The sequence below is a fragment of the Podarcis filfolensis genome (genome assembly GCF_964270895.1).
Source record: "Podarcis filfolensis genome assembly, chromosome: 1".
Taxonomy (NCBI): domain Eukaryota; kingdom Metazoa; phylum Chordata; class Lepidosauria; order Squamata; family Lacertidae; genus Podarcis; species Podarcis filfolensis.
In genome coordinates this window covers 13290005-13306418 of record NC_139604.1, presented here as the reverse complement: position 1 = coordinate 13306418, position 16414 = coordinate 13290005, and the positions used below count along the sequence as shown (strand labels likewise).

Here is a 16414-nt window from a genome sequence, read left to right as displayed (position 1 = left end):
GGGAGGATACATCTCCTCAGAAGAAGGCAGGGCTAACAGTTTGTTGTTGTTGTTGTTGTTGTTTAGTCGTTTAGTCGTGTCCGACTCTTCGTGACCCCATGGACCAGAGCATGCCAGGTACTCCTGTCTTCCACTGCCTCCCGCAGTTTGGTCAGACTCATGCTGGTAGCCTCGAGAACACTGTCCAACCATCTCGTCCCCTTCTCCTTGTTTTCTCCATGTTTCCCAACATCAGGGTCTTTTCCAGGGAGTCTTCTCTTCTCATGAGGTGGCCAAAGTATTGGAGCCTCGGCTTCAGGATCTGTTCTTCCAGTGAGCACTCAGGGCTGATTTCCTTAAGAATGGAGAGGTTTGATCTTCTTGCAGTCCATGGGACTCTCAAGAGTCTCCTCCAGCACCATAATTCAAAAGCATCAATTCTTCGGCCATCAGCCTTCTTTATAGTCTAGCTCTCACTTCCATACATCACTACTAGGAAAACCATAGCTTTAACTATACAGACCTTTGTTGGCAAGGTGATGTCTCTGCTTTTTAAGATGCTGTCTAGGTTTGTCATTGCTTTTCTCCCAAGAAGCAGGCGTCTTTTAATTTCGTGGCTGCTGTCACCATCTGCAGTGATCATGGAGCCCAAGAAAGTAAAATCTCTCACTGCCTCCATTTCTTCCCCTTCTATTTGCCAGGAGGTGATGGGCCCAGTGGCCATGATCTTAGTTTTTTTGATGTTGAGCTTCAGACCATATTTTGCGCTCTCCTCTTTCACCCTCATTAAGCTCAAGTCAAATATCAAATTGCTTGATGGTAAACGTACATCTAACAGAAAACTTTTGTTTGAAACCCTGCAGGCAGGTGCTGAAGGTTATTTAACTTTCCTGTTGTCTCTGGGGCAGTAACTGCAGCCTGCCAATGATGTAAGACTTACTCATTTACTTCCTATGCAGCACTATATCTTACTAATTGTGCATTCTGCCACACATCCACCACCATCTGCTACACCCCAAATTTCCCCCTACCCTACAGAAGTATGGTACAGAGGATGAAGCTGCCATCATAGGGTGAAACTTCACCCCAGGATTTTTCTCTGTATAGGCTCACAGTAGAGACATGATAAAAAAAGCAGTGCTCAACACTATGGCCATGTTTGCATGTCAGGATAAGCCATAGTTGCTGGCTTATCACTGTTGACCATGCAAAAGCAGTGTGCTTGCACATCCTACCTGATTGCTCCTGTCTTGGCAAGGACAGGAGTAACAAACTAGGAAGCTTATGTAGCTTCTGAACCTTTTAAAAAGCCAAAACAGTGAGAGAACTCTGGGACACAATATATAATGAACTTTAAAAAAATAATCTTTAAATGTTCATTTCAAAAAAATTCAATAGGAGCCTTCCTATTAGGCATTATGCCTACTGAAATCCCACCCCCCAAATTAGAAGAATCTTCGTTTATGTGACAACGGCAGCTAGAATTTTAATAGCAAAAAATTGGAAAGGAGAAGTGCTACCCGCCAAATTAGACTGGCAGGTGAAGATGATAGAATATATAGAATTAGCCAAAATGACTGTAAGTTTAAGAGACGACTCAAAACAGTGATTAAATAAAGAATGGAATGTCTTTAGAGAGTATATAAAACGGTACTGTAAAAATCTAAATGCTTTGATGGGTCTGGACTGAATCTTGCAAGACAATAGAGGAACAAATAATAAAGTATTTTTAAATATTTAGAAAGAAGAAATATAAATGTGTGAAGTGGAAAATAAAGTTTAGATAACACAAGGGGATGAATGGAAGTTAAGAGAATATGTGATGTTTTTGGTGTTTTAGTTTGTTGTTATTGTTTTCTTTTGTTTTGTTTGTTGTGTTGTGTTTTTGTTTGGTTTTGCTTTTGCAAAATGTATTGTATGTATTGTTCTAATAAAGTTGATAGATAGATAAATAGATAGATAGATGATAGATAGATATGGGGAGAAAAGAAAACAGCCAAGACAACAAGCCATAGTTTAAGGGTGGCTAGTCTACATACAGAAACACCACCTCTTTTAAATGTGTACAATTGGTAAGCCATGCCACAAAAAAACACCTTTGGGATGCTTTTCTTGCCTGTTATACAACAGTTAACTTCTCCTTCTTTCATTTGCATTACAAATTGAATTCACATTTGGGAAAGGAATGACTATACAACACAAGCAAGAAATAAATGTCAGTAGTATAATATATTCTAAATGGTCCGGGAACAGTTATTTTTAGTCACTTCCTCTTCTTCCATTACACAGTAGGGACCATCCTGGCTAACCAGTCTTTCCCTCCCTTTTCTTTCCTTTTTTTGTGTGGCAAGCAACAGAGTTGAAAGCTAAATATAAACTTGCAGCATGACAAGCCACACACTTCCTTCCAAGACATGTGTATCATCCCAAAGTGCTACTGAGGGGAAAGGGGGGTGGGGGGGTCTTGGACAGAGGAAATCTGCCCAGACAAGGATTACCGCCTCTTCACCAGAGCAGTAGCAAATTCAGAACTGGATGGGAGCAGGAAAAAACAGAGTTTAGTTAACCCTTTAGAATGGTGCATACAAAGCTATTGAAACAAGCAGTTAGTTGTTTAAAAGGTAACGGTAAAGGGACCCCTGACCATTAGGTCTAGTCGTGGCCGACTCTGGGGTTGCGGTGCTCATCTCGCTTTACTGGCCAAGGGAGCCGGTGTACAGCTTCCGGGTCATGTGGCCAGCATGACTAAGCAGCTTCTGGCAAACCAGAGCAGCGCACAGAAACGCCGTTTACCTTCCCGCCGGAGCGGTACCTATTTATCTACTTGCACTTTGACGTGCTTTCGAACTGCTAGGTTGGCAGGAGCAGGGACTGAACAACGGGAGCTCACCCTGTCGCGGGGATTTGAACCGCCAACCTTCTGATCGGCAAGTCCTAAGCTCTGTGGTTTAACCCACAGCGCCACCCGCATCCCTGTTAGTTGTTTAAACGTACTTAAATCTGTTGAACCTAAACTACAAAGGGACCCCGAGGATCTTCTAGCCCAGGGGTGGGGAAACTAAGTCCCACGGGCCAGATCAGGCCCAATTGCCTTCAGGATCCGGCCTGCCAACCGTCTGTGGATCGGCGTGGGGATTCTGTTCGTTCGGGCTGCGCCATTTTTTTCCTGCACCATTCCATTTCCCCCCTCTCCTTCACACACACTGCGGCGGCACCTCCTCCCTCCCTCCTCCTGGCTTCTCCCTGCCCTGTCTAGAGGAGGAAGGGGGCTGGGCTGAGCTGGCTAAGCGCCATTTTAAGGAACCCCTCTCCGGAGCCAGCCCTTTCGTGCCACTCATCTTCCCACCACGCCCGCCGCTCTAGTGCTCCTGTGGGCCAGAGAGTGGAGTGGACAAGCTTGCTCTGCCTACCCACGAGAAGCAGCAGCAGTGGTGGCGGCGGCAGCAGCCCCTGGGAAGGGAAGCGCAGGGGCTGGGGCTGGGGGGTGGGGAGGAGGACTACTTGCCCCCCTCACCTCTTCTTCCAGCTCCACCCCCCAGTGCCGCTTCTCTGGCCCGCTACAAGGTCTGAGGGACAGTGGACCAGCCCGCGGCTAAAAAAATTCGCCGACCCCTGTTCTGGTCCACTCCCCTGCAATGCAGAAATATACAGTGGTACCTCAGGTTACATACGCTCCAGGTTACACACTCCGCTAACCCAGAAATAGTGCTTCAGGTTAAGAACTTTGCTTCAGGATAAGAACAGAAATCGGGTTCCGGCAGCGCGGCGGCAGCAGGAGGTCCCATTAGCTAAAGTGGTGCTTCAGGTTAAGAACAGTTTCAGGTTAAGAACAGACTTAACCTGAGGTACCACTGTACACCTGTCCCATATGGGGACTGAACTTACAACCTTGGTATTATCAGCACCATGCTCTAACCAACCGAGCTATCCGGGCTGGGTTGGAAGACAGGTTAACAAAAAGAACAAGCAACTACAAAAACCCCTCCATGAAGGTTGGAATCTAAAAGCATGGTGCAGACAGCATTTTTTGTATGTACCGGAAACACACACACACACACACACACACACACACACACACACACACAGAGTTAAGGCACTACAGAAAAAGGTTTGAAAACCTCTTCACGGGTCTTTTACTCTTGGACAAATATTATTTGCACTGTTCTAGCAGGCAAGAAGAAGTGAAGCCTGAGACAGACTTCTCCCATCCCAGAATAGCAAGCCGAAAAAAGAACATCTGGGGGGCACCTGGTCCGGAATGCCAACAAAATTATCCCGCCTATTTCACTGAGGAGCACATCCTGCATTAAGCAACGGCTTGCCTACAACCCAGATGCCATGCAGGCAAGGCGGCCGAGAGGTAAAAAGCAGCAAAACTGTGCAGCACCCATGAGGAATGGCATCATAATTCATTTCCTTTAAAAAGTTCAGTTTGGGATATTTCTCAAGATGCACCCTGGGCCAGCAAGGACAAGCGGATGGATGTGATAGCAATTTCACAGTGAAACACTCAGTTACATTGAAGTTTCACTGGATAGGCTCAGTCGGTGGAGCATGAGTCTCTTAATCTCAGGTCTGTGGGTTCGAGTCCCACGCCAGGCAAAAGATTCATCATCATCATCATCATCATCATTTATTATTTATACCCCGCCCATCTGGCTGGGCTTCCCCAGCCACTCTGGGCGGCTTCCAAAAAAATATTAAAATACTATAATACATCAAACATTAAAAGCTTTCCTAAACAGGGCTGCCTTCAGATGTCTTCTAAAAGTCTGGTAGTTGTTGTTCTCTTTGACATCTGGTGGGAGGGCGTTCCACAGGGAGGGCGCCACTACCGAGAAGGCCCTCTGCCTGGTTCCCTGTAACTTGGCTTCTCGCAGTGAGGGAACCACCAGGAGGCCCTCAGTGCTGGACCTCAGTGTCCGGGTAGAACGATGGGGGTGGAGACGCTCCTTCAGATATACTGGACCAAAGCCATTTAGGGCTTTAAAGGTCAGCACCAACACTTTGAATTGTGCTCAGAAACGTACTGGGAGCCAATGTAGGTCTTTCAAGACTGGTGATATGTGGTCTCTGCGGCCGCTCCCAGTCACTAGTCTAGCTGCCGCGTTCTGGATTAGTTGTAGTTTCCGGGTCACCTTCAAAGGTAGCCCCACGTAGAGCGCATTGCAGCAGTCCAAGCAGGAGATAACCAGAGTATGCACCACTCTGGCGAGGCAGACCGCAGGCAGGTAGGGTCTCAGCCTGCGTACCAGGTGGAGCTGGTAAACAGCTGCCCTGGACACAGATTTGACCTATGCCTCCATGGATAGCTGTGAGTCCAAAATGACTCCCAGGCTGCTCACCTGGTCCTTCAGGGGCACAGTTACCCCATTCAGGACCAGGGAATCCTCCACACCTGCCTGCCTCCTGTCCCCTAAAAACATGCATTGCAGGGGGTTGAACTATATTGTATGATCAACTAATGTTCAAGTGATAGATAACACATTTCCTTATTAACTAGCTAAGTATTTTCACTGGCACCCTGTCCCTCCTTTAAACGCTCCTCTGTTTCCGCCTCTTTGAACTTGCAGCTCTAAATGTCAGCTCCTTTCGCTCTTGCTGATCTATCTCCTGCTTTCGTCACCTTCCTTCTGCCTCTGCCAGCCTCATGGGTGGCACAGAACCCCACAAATCACTGGCCCTTTCCCTGGGATCTTTCTCCTCTCTTTCCCCCTCTTCTGCCTGCAAATCCTCCTTCTCCTCGGGCTCCTGCCAGCTCCTGACACAACGCAGGTCGCTTAGTGGGTTAAGAGTGCTTCCACCATCTATTCCTTTTGGAACAGCCAAAGGATAGGAAATTGTTATGTACTGAAGTTCTCACCCTGGGCCAGCAGGCGGATACTGTAGATAGTTTTCACTCAGGTCCACATATGCAAATAAGGGATTGAAAGTGACGTTCAGTGATTGGATAGTTACAGAAAATGGTTACTGTTGCGTTCTAGTGGAGCTCTATATAAGCAGGCTGGCTGAACCCTTCAGTTCAGTTCTGTTCTGGCCTGTGAATAAACAAGAGCTGTTTGAAGAATCGCTCTGTCATCTGATATGTTCACCCACAACTTAACACAAACCACTGGCCCTTTCCCTGAGATCTTTCTCCTCTCTTTCCCCCTCTTCTGCCCGCAAATCCTCCTTCTCCTCGGGCTCCTGCCAGCTCCTGACACAACGCAGGTCACTTAGTGGGTTAAGAGTGCTTCCACCATCTATTCCTTTTGGAAGAACCAAAGGATAGGAAATGATTTGAAGCCTTCAGGAAAAAAGCAGGGCAGAAGTAAGGGGGGACAGTCATGCTTTACAGGCCCAGAAAACTGCACCGGAAACTCATATACGATCCGCTAACAACATAAAACAAGAGGCCTGCATTTCCAAAAAGCGACTAGGGGAAGTACGGTAACCCAACAACAAAATAGGAGCCAAAAATTAATACCATAATATCTAACCATTAAAACGAAATTAAAATATTCCTTCCAGTAGCACCTTAGAAACCAACTAAGTTTGTTATCGGTATGAGCTTTTGTGTGCATGCACACTTCTTCAGATACGCACCATTAAAAAACCATTAAAACCATTAAAAAGCAGAATTCCTTCACAAAACAATATGAAACATTTCCGAGCGTACTGCTTTTGTATCTCACATATTCACATAATTAAAAGGCCAGCATCAAGGGACCTGGTGGATAAAAACGGAGATTTCAGTTACTTGACACATTTTCTCCATTATGAAAGAAGCGAGGGTGGGGGAGTTTCTTTTCTAGCCAAATAAAAACCAACAGTCCTTGTTTGTATTATCCTGCTTCTGGAGGAGGAACAGATTTGGTACTTAATTATAGCCTTGCCCTGCCATTTGGGTTGCAAATATACCCATATTGATGAAAAGCTTTCCAAATAGCCATTACTGTACGTCGTTCCATAGTTATTTCCCAGTCTATCATTATGGCGCTGAAAGGTAGGGCACAAACTCAGGGATCCTGCTCAGATGGTCAGTGGCAGAGTTCTGTACCTCCCTTAGCCCTCTTCTCTCTCTCAGCTGAGAATCTGAAAAGGACAAAGCATAACTTTGCAGCGCTGCAATAACTCGCTTATCTTGGGGGGGGGGAGGGACTCCAGGATAACTTGTCTGAGGCTGCCCCAAGGCTTCTCATTGCACTAAACCAGGCATAGGCAAATTCAGCCCTCCAGATGTTTTGGGACTACAACTCCCATGATCCCTAGCTAACAGGACTAGTGGTCAGGGATGAAGGGAATTGTAGTCCCAAAACATCTGGAGGGCCGAGTTTGCCTGCACTAAACAATTTGTAATTTGAAAACATTAACTGTGTGTATTACATTTTTATATCACGGTTCTTCCATCGTGAACTCAAAGTGGTATAGATGGGAGTTCCCATGTCGTCTCCAAGCCCTGAAAGACCCAGACCTGATAAACCACAGCATGTTTGCTGAATTGCTCTTTGATTGTGCCTTCAAGGATTTAAAATATTTCAAAGCACTCTTTCTCTCTATATATAAATATTGTTGTTGTTGTTGTTTAGTCGTTTAGTCGTGTCCGACTCTTCGTGACCCCATGGACCAGAGCACACCAGGCACTTCTGTCCTCCAGTGCCTCCCGCAGTTTGGTCAAACTCATGCTGGTAGCTTCGATAACACTATCCAACCATCTCGACCTCTGTCGTCCCCTTCTCCTTGTGCCCTCCATCTTTCCCAACATCAGGGTCTTTTCCAGGGAGTCTTCTCTTCTCATGAGGTGGCCAAAGTATTGGAGCCTCAGCTTCAGGCTCTGTCCTTCCAGTGAGCACTCACGGCTGATTTCCTTCAGAATGGAGAGGTTTGATCTTCTTGCAGTCCATGGGACTCTCAAGAGTCTCCTCCAGCACCAGAATTCAAAAGCATCAATTCTTCGGCGATCAGCCTTCTTTATGGTCCAGCTTTCACTTCCATACATCACTACTGGGAAAACCATAGCTTTTACTATACGGACCTTTTTTGGCAAGGTAATGTCTCTACTTTTTAAGATGCATATATAAATATACGGTTGTGCAATTGTCAGATTTGTTAATTGTCAGCCTTCACTACAGCAGTTGAAACCCATTAGCACAACGCCATCCCCTGGTGCAAGATGTGAAAATTGCTCATTCTGCAAGAGCCCTAAATCCTTGCAATCTCATCCCAACAATAAGCCATGGTTTCAATGGGCTGGAAATTACTAAATGCAAGACTTGTTCAGTTTGTTAAACCACGTTTTTGCATTACGTCTGAACAAGGATGTTGTTTTCGACTCCTGGATTGCAAACCAATGTCAAGCCTTGGTTCACAAACCTGGTTTGTAGTTACAAACCACAGAGCTTAACGAATGGTACAGATTCAAAGGAAAATTGTGGCTTAATGTACCCCAGAAGTATTACACTAAAGAGAGAAGGGGAAGGAAGAACAGCAGGCATGGATACAACGCTGATCCTCAGCCAGATATCCCAAAACAGTTAATTCTAAAATAAAAACAAAATTAAAAATTAAAATCTGCTGCCTCGGCTGGGAGCAACTTTTAAATCAATTCATCTAAATGATTAGTTGACTAAATGTTGCAAACCACCCCCCACCCCCCCATTCACCCGCTCAAAGATACTATTTTAGACTGGAGTAGATTAACAAGGGAATTGCAGTCCTTTGATTTCAAGTTTCATGCACTGAAAAGGAACCTCCAACGAGACTGACATTTTTAGATCAAAGGGTGCAGTTTTAACTATTTGCCTGGAGGCTAGTGTGACGGGAGACGGGATGACAGCACTTCCTTTAAGCAATAGCTTTTACAAGCGATAAATGTATAGGGAGAGCAAGATTTGCTACTGAGTGAACCCTGGTGAAGTCCAACTTTTACTGGTGACTTCATGCTTTACTGAAACAACTCAGGAACAATAAGAGTTTGATTAAAAGCTGGCTCCTTCTCGGTTCCACAGAATGGAAGCTATGTGACCGGCTTTTGAAGAGCAGGCGTGCAATAGGTTAAGGAGGGCTGTAATTTGATGAACAAACAAATAGCAGCATTTGGAGGCTTAGGCTATTGTTCTTCAAGTAAGACTGGCTAAAGCAAAAATAAAAAAAGCATGCATATAACGTATCTGGCTGGGTGAATTACCATGTCATAATGTCGAGTCGAAAGAAAATTCCACGAAGGGAAGCTCAGCTTAATGAGAGAGCCGGGTGACAATGCATCAAAGAGCAGTTGTGTTCTCCAGCGCTTTTGCTTAGTTGGGGACAATGTGAATCTGATAGGTTGCACTCAGTGCTACATACAATTCATTCTGTGATACAGAGAGATCTTTCACAAACATACACCCTTTATGCACAGCAGCTGCATAACCTCAGGTCTCCATACGTTTCCCCTGAAAGGATCTGGGAAAGGATCTTTTTGAAGAAATGACAGGCAGGGTAAGGAGTCAGGGTCACTTAGATGCACCTGCCCAAGCCATCTGCTAACACTGGTGGTGTGGAGGGTGGGGCTTTATGGGAACACATGCAACATGTACTTTGGCAAAAGGATCTGAATGTTTAAATAAGACAGGCCAATTCTCCATATATATTTTTTTGCAAACTACAGATTTGAGGAATTGTGTCCGTCAAATGCTCAATCTAAATTGCACTTCCTTGCATGTGGCATAATGAAAATACTCACAGGAATTTATGCCAGTACTTACAATTGCTTATAACTCCTCCAAGCGGATCACCCTTGAAATCAAATTCGATGTCCATGTACTTTCCCTGCAAAGAGAACAGATTTGGGGGGAAAACTTGCATGAAACAAAAGAGATAGCCTGACATTTTCAAGCCGTCCTTGGAGTTACATGTCGTACGAGAAATTCCATTGTCCTGAAGTGTGTATATTTAAGTGTAAATGACTTCTAATAATCTTCAGATTAAGATCTCCTGAGCTGCACTATAACTGGGTCAAACCAAATAATGAATGCTAATTTATTTTTAACCAAGCAAAGGAAAGATCTGATGGCTCATAAGAGCCAAGCTATTAAATTAATTTTTGCTTGCAGGCCAGATCACCACTATATCAACTCGGCAAGAAATTTTTAACAACTGCAACAACAACAACAACCTTCTGATTGGCAAGCCCAAGAGGCTCAGTGGTTTAGACCATGGCACCACCCGCATTTTGTATAGTACACAGACTCTCAAAAGTTATGGAATAATGCTTCTCTCCCCATAACCCAGGGGTCCCCAAACTAAGACCCGTGGGCCGGATAAGGTCTGAGGGACTCGTTTATCCGGCCCGTGATGACCCCCCCCCACCCGCTGCCACCGCCTGCTCTTACCCGCTCTGCACTGTGCGGCCGCCCCCATCCGGGTTGGAGGAGCACTGGAAATAGCTTGTGCGCATGCGCAAGCGTTATTTCCGATGCACATCCGGGTCGGAGGAGGCCCATGCACATAAGCTATTTCCAGTGCTCCTCCGACCCCGAAGTGCGCCAGAAATAGCGTATGTGCACGTGTATGGGAACGCGCTCCCCCGCCCTCTGACCTGCCGCACAATCGGCGCTGGAGACAGCAGCTCAAGGCTCAGTAAGTTTGCTGACCCCTGCCATAACCTTCTGAGGCGCAATACTGCCAGCACAGCTTCTTTCCCTGGCTTCTGACTTGACTTTTCCACATCAGACAGCCTCATGGTTGTACCTTTATACAGTTTATTTACTTAGCAGAGACTTTACATAAGGGTGACAGACATTACTATTTACAGTGACAACAGCAGTAAGGCCCTGTATATATATAAAAAAATATTATGGGAATGCACAATGCTAATAATTCAAACCATTTCAGAAGAACTTTCTGAGGATTTTCAAAAGCTGCAGAGAAGAAGCAGGGTTTTCACCTAACCTGCAACATTTCCCACTTAAGGTTATCCATAGCCTTTCTATTACAAATCCTGGAATATTCTGCATAGGCCTGACAGCATTGTCCTCATTTTCCACGAATTCATTTTGCAACATTTAGGATTCAAGGTCACGGTTAGGTGAAGTGGTTACGGCTTCCACTCTCCTGTTCAAAACATTTCTTAGAATGCCACAGAAACTATTTCTGCCTCGCTTTCAGAAACAGCTACCTGAAAATACAGCTACCAAACAGCATTTAAGTAAAACAAATCTGAATATGCCTTGATCCAACATTCCTACACCATAAACAGAAGGGGAGTTTGGGCACAGAATGGCCTTGGGCAAGGCTTTAAATGCTAACTCTGAATATAAAAAAGAAAAGAAACAATTGTGGAACATTAGTTCAACATTCCATTGTCATCTTTATGATTCTGGTAGAATCCATCAACCGATAGAATTTGTGTGCCTTCCATAGATATATAGATACACCTGTACTTTGGAATTCTCTTGCCTATTGACATTATGAATTATATTGTTTTAGATGTCTGCTAAAAACTTTTCACTTGTTTGTTTCTGCAAGCCTACCCAGACATGTAACCTTTGTTTTCAAAACATTTTAATGATTTTATCTTTGTTTTACATACATACAATAGCTTTAGTTGGACTGTGGATTTTAGCTGTGTTTATCTCCAATTCTATCTGTACACGGCTTGGAGAGCTCTTTGGTCAAAGCAGTTTATAAATCAATCAATCAATCAATCAATACTTACAAATCTCGATGAGTTGTCATTCCTTACGGTTTTGGCATTTCCAAATGCTGGAAGGAAGGAAGGAGAAAAAAGTAAAATATGTGTTTTAAAAGCCAAGTCAATCTGCAAGAATAAACAAAGACATTTACTGGGGTTGTTGCCAGCTTTACCTTCTAATAAAAAGATAAAAAGGTAAAGGGACCCCTGACCATTAGGTCCAGTCGTGACCGACTCTGGGGTTGCGGTGCTCATCTCGCTTTACTGGCCGAGGAAGCCGGCGTACAGCTTCCGGGTCATGTGGCCAGCATGACTAAGCCGCTTCTGGCGAACCAGAGCAGCGCACAGAAACGCCGTTTACCTTCCCGCCAGAGCGGTACCTATTTATCTACTTGCACTTTGACGTGCTTTCGAGCTCCTAGGTTGGCAGGAGCAGGGACCGATCAACGGGAGCTCACCCCGTCGTGGGGATTCAAACTGCCAACCTTCTGATCGGCAAGTCCTAGGCTCTGTGGTTTAACCCACAGCGCCACCCACGTCCCTAATCCAAAATGAGGGGTGATGAAATCATAATGCAAACCAGAGTTTGATCCTGGCTTGCAGAGTTTTCCTCAAACCATGGAACGAAGGGAACAGCTGGTGGGGGAGGTAGAAAAGTATGAGCATGAGGTCCCCCACCAATCATTCATGTAACATGAAACCATGGTTTGATGTTACGTCTGCACCAGCCCAATGCAACACTGGTTCAGAAAATTATTGGGCCATGCCATGCATTTTTTTTTTAAAAAAGGTTTGTTTATTTTAGTCCCTCCTTCTGGTCCCAGAGCAAGCAATTTGTCACTATTTTTGGTCCTACACTATGCCATGTGGAATTAATGCTTCATGTTATTCTCTGTTGATTAAATTGCATTATGACCTTCCTATCTCCTACCAACTCCATAGACAACCATGGTGGATTTGTGTACTTTGCCATCAATACATAACCAATGCTCAAGTCAAGTACATTTGGGCGGGTGGAAAAATGTTGATTCTGCTTTAGCAAATCTGCATTTTGAGATTTCCCAGGATGAAAGAACTGAAGCCCAAAGGCAGCATGTGTCACTGTTGTTGTTCAGGGTAACTGAAACTATTGTTCTGAAAACTTTATACAGTGCAAAGTTTGCAAGCGATAAATCATATTTCCAGTCTCCGGGCAGCATATCATTAAACATGAGGCTAAACACTGGGATCATTTATAAATGAATGCAGAATCAAACACAAGTGCTCCATTATAAGAGTTTGGAGACACATTCTTCCGTCTCACCATAAGTTCATTGTTTCCTGATATTCATGTACAGCAGATACACACCAGATGGAATGCAGAATTTGATCACTTGGTAACTTAGACAGGCAAAATCTTAAGAAGTTCTTGAAGTGTGATTCCAAACAAAGGTAGAAGACAATGCAATTTAAATACGGTTAGCGAACAGCTTCCATTTGAAGCCATTACATCATAATAAAGAGAGTACAGTGGTACCTCGGGTTACATACGCTTCAGGTTACAGACTCCGCTAACTCAGAAATAGTACCTCGGGTTAAGAACTTTGCTTCAGGATGAGAACAGAAATCATGCTCTGGCGGCGCGGCAGCAGCAGGAGGCCCCATTAGCTAAAGTGGTGCTTCAGGTTAAGAACAGTTTCAGGTTAAGAAAGGACGTCCGGAATGAATTAAGTACGTAACCAGAGGTACCACTGTACAAGTTAATATTGCTACTCAAATTGTGAACAGAAGGGCAATAGGAAGAATGAAACCATATGGGATAAAAATAAATGTGGGATACTATTAAAATCTACAGGCAGTAAGAGACTAATAGGTTGGCTATACAGCTTAATTTTGGAATTCAAAAATGAAGGAACATTTGTGGAAATAGGGCAGAGATCCAAAACAAGATACAGAAAAATTGATATGGATTTGTGTGAAAAATCCCACCACAATTGATCGCTGCTGTTTTGGAACCATGCTCCACATGTGGTGGGTGTGCAAAAAGATCAAAGCCTTTTGGAAGAATTTTTTTGCTGAAATGCAATACCAGTGGTGCCAGGGACACCACAAGTGTGGAAGCAGGGCTCTGCACACACACCTCCACAATTCCCATCTTGCTATGCACAACTGGGGGTTGTACATGCAGCTCCCCTCTCTGATCCAGAATCCACAATTAGTGTATTGGCTTGGAGATTGGCTTCTTGACTAGGATGGGGAAACCAGGGGATATAAGCCAAACTTCTAATCCTCTCCCCAAGAGAAGACCGGCAGGATTCTATCTTTCAAAAGCTAAGGCGATGTAAGAATAGCCAATGGTGCAGATCCACTAGGGACATCAAGCTCAGGTCAGAGTAGAGTGTGAACAAACCTCTAAAAACCACTAATTCATTTGTGGAAGGTAGATGAGCAGTTACATTTAAATGCATCCATATAATAAATGTTTGCTGGCTGAATAAACTTTTTTTAAAAATAATAATAATTTGTTTTAAAGATTTTATTGAATTACAAAAGAACATGCAATGTCTCTTCCTTTCTTTTCAGATCACAGAGTCTCTTAGTTATGTTCAATGTGAGTAAGAAAGGGTTGTATTTAGCATAAGGTTGAAGGGAAAGAGAGCTTAGGGGAGAACGTGGTGGGGAGAAGTTGGGTAGTCAACTTGGATATTATTTTTCCTTTTAGCAAAATGTGTGCTTTTGTATATGTGTGAGGTTTTTGTATCAGCATCACTTGGGCAGGTTCTCTTTCTATTCATTTGTTGGTTTACATTAGCAGGTAGGTAAAGGTAAAGGACGCCTGGACGGTGAAGTCCAGTCAAAGGTGACTATGGGGTTGCGACACTCATCTCGCTTTCAGGCCAAGGGACCTGGTGTTTGTCCACAGACAGCTTTCCGGGTCATGTGGCCAGCATGACTAAACCGCTTCTGGCGCAAGAGAACACCATGACGGAAACCAGAGCGCACGGAAATGCTGTTTACCTTCCCGCCACAGCGGTACCTATTTATCTACTTGCACTAGTGTGCTTTTCGAACTGCTAGGTTGACAGGAGCTGGGACAGAGCAACGGGAGGTCACTCCGTTGCAGGGATTTGAACCACCGACCTTCCGATTGGCAAGCCCAAGAGGCTCAGTGGTTTAGACCACAGCGCCACCGGCATCCCTTGGTTTACATTAGCAGTGAGAGAAGGTTGGGTGGGGCAGGGCAGGGCGTGGTTGATTGTCTTTGATTAACTTTAGTGAGACTTGTTTGCGTGTGTGGGAGGGGGGAAGGGTTGCTGGGTCAAATTGGCCATATTGATCTATATGCTGTTGGTGGATCCCTGTTATTGTTTTTGTCATTTTGGGCTGTGCATGTAATAAAGGGGAGCCAAGCTGGTTGGATAACTTAAACCCAATAACTGCTGTTTAGAGCTTTCAACTGTGTATTCAGCAAGTGTGTTACTACAAGTGAAGTACATACACCAGTATTAGTTACTACTTCCTTACCTTCAAGCACAGGATTGGACTGCAAAAGCTGTTCTTTCACTTGATTAACTTCTGCTCCTTTGCCACAAACAGCCGCCACATAGGACATGACAAGTTTGCTGGCCTCTAAAGGTTAAACAAACAAACAAACATTGCTTTCTAAGCTGAAAAAGATCCTATCCAAAATCATAACTTGGAGGAGAAATCCCCGAATGAACCACGCAGAAATAATGCATTCTTCAGGTTTCAAGCCTTATTGTTTTCAGCTTTTATGCTTGACGACACATTGCACTTTTAGCAAAATTGTGCTAAGGAATGAAGGAAATGCCATGGCAAAACCCACACGAGACAAAGTCTAGAAGTCACTATCTCCCGATGCTCCCTGAATGTTGCTGCGGAGGAGGAATACTGCAAAGGGAGGAAGGAGCGAAGGGGGAGAGGGGTGAGCAGATGGGCGAGGAAGGAATTGGCGGCAGGGAGAGGGAGATGGGTGGGGGTGCCCCGAATTTCCCTCTCAAAATGCTGGAGGGTATGTAATATGGAGGAGATGACCCACAGAGACTAAGCGGCTCTTCAAATGGAAGCGGGCATGAAATACTGTATTTTTTGCTCTATAAGACTCACTTTTTCCTCATAAAAAGTAAGGGGAAATGTGTGTGCGTCTTATGGAGCGAATGCAGGCTGCGCAGCTAACCCGGAAGCCAGAACAGCAAGAGAGATCGCTGCTTTCCCTGCACAGTGATCCCTCTTGTTCTGGCTTCTGAGATTCGGGATATTTTTTTCTTGTTTTCCTCCTCCAAAAACTAGGTGAGTCTTATGGTCTGGTGCGTCATATAAAGAGGAAAATACGGTAGTTTTCAACACAACTAGACCAGGCACACACAGTTCTCGGATTCGGATCAAGAACAGGGCACCCATGCTAATATCCCAGAGTGAATTAAAAGTTCAAAGGTCAGCCACTTCATTCTGAGGAAATCACACATTACCTGTTTTTCCAGCTCCACTCTCTCCAGTTATAAGTATGCACTGGTCTTTATCCTGGTCTCTCAGAGATCGATATGCCTCATCTGACAGGGCAAAGCTAGGAAAGAGAACACGATAAATTGAGGAGACAGGTAAGCCCCATGTTTAATACACACATCACAGCCTTCAGTCACTTCGGTGAACTGTGAAACATTTCTATCTAGGTCAGATCCATCAGCATTCAGGAGGCAGGAAAAACAATTCCTATTCAAGTCTTGAACACAAGAATTTCTCTGCAGTAGGCTGATAAAGCAGATCGGATGATAGACATTACAA

At 44.6% G+C, this 16414-nt stretch overlaps 1 protein-coding gene across 7 annotated transcripts in view; it reads right to left on the bottom strand.

Moving 5' to 3' along the window:
• The window catches only part of MYO1B (myosin IB), a 165779-nt gene that overhangs the window by 56448 nt on the left and 92917 nt on the right, over positions 1 to 16414 (bottom strand). For all 7 annotated transcript variants that reach the window (XM_083627132.1, XM_083627136.1, XM_083627131.1 and 4 more), the window contains exons 4-7: positions 16102 to 16196; positions 15137 to 15241; positions 11657 to 11703; positions 9705 to 9768 (exon numbers count right to left, since the gene is read on the bottom strand). In XM_083627132.1, the coding sequence (XP_083483258.1) occupies positions 9705 to 9768; positions 11657 to 11703; positions 15137 to 15241; positions 16102 to 16196 (311 nt within the window). The remainder of the gene's footprint in view (positions 1 to 9704; positions 9769 to 11656; positions 11704 to 15136; positions 15242 to 16101; positions 16197 to 16414) is intronic.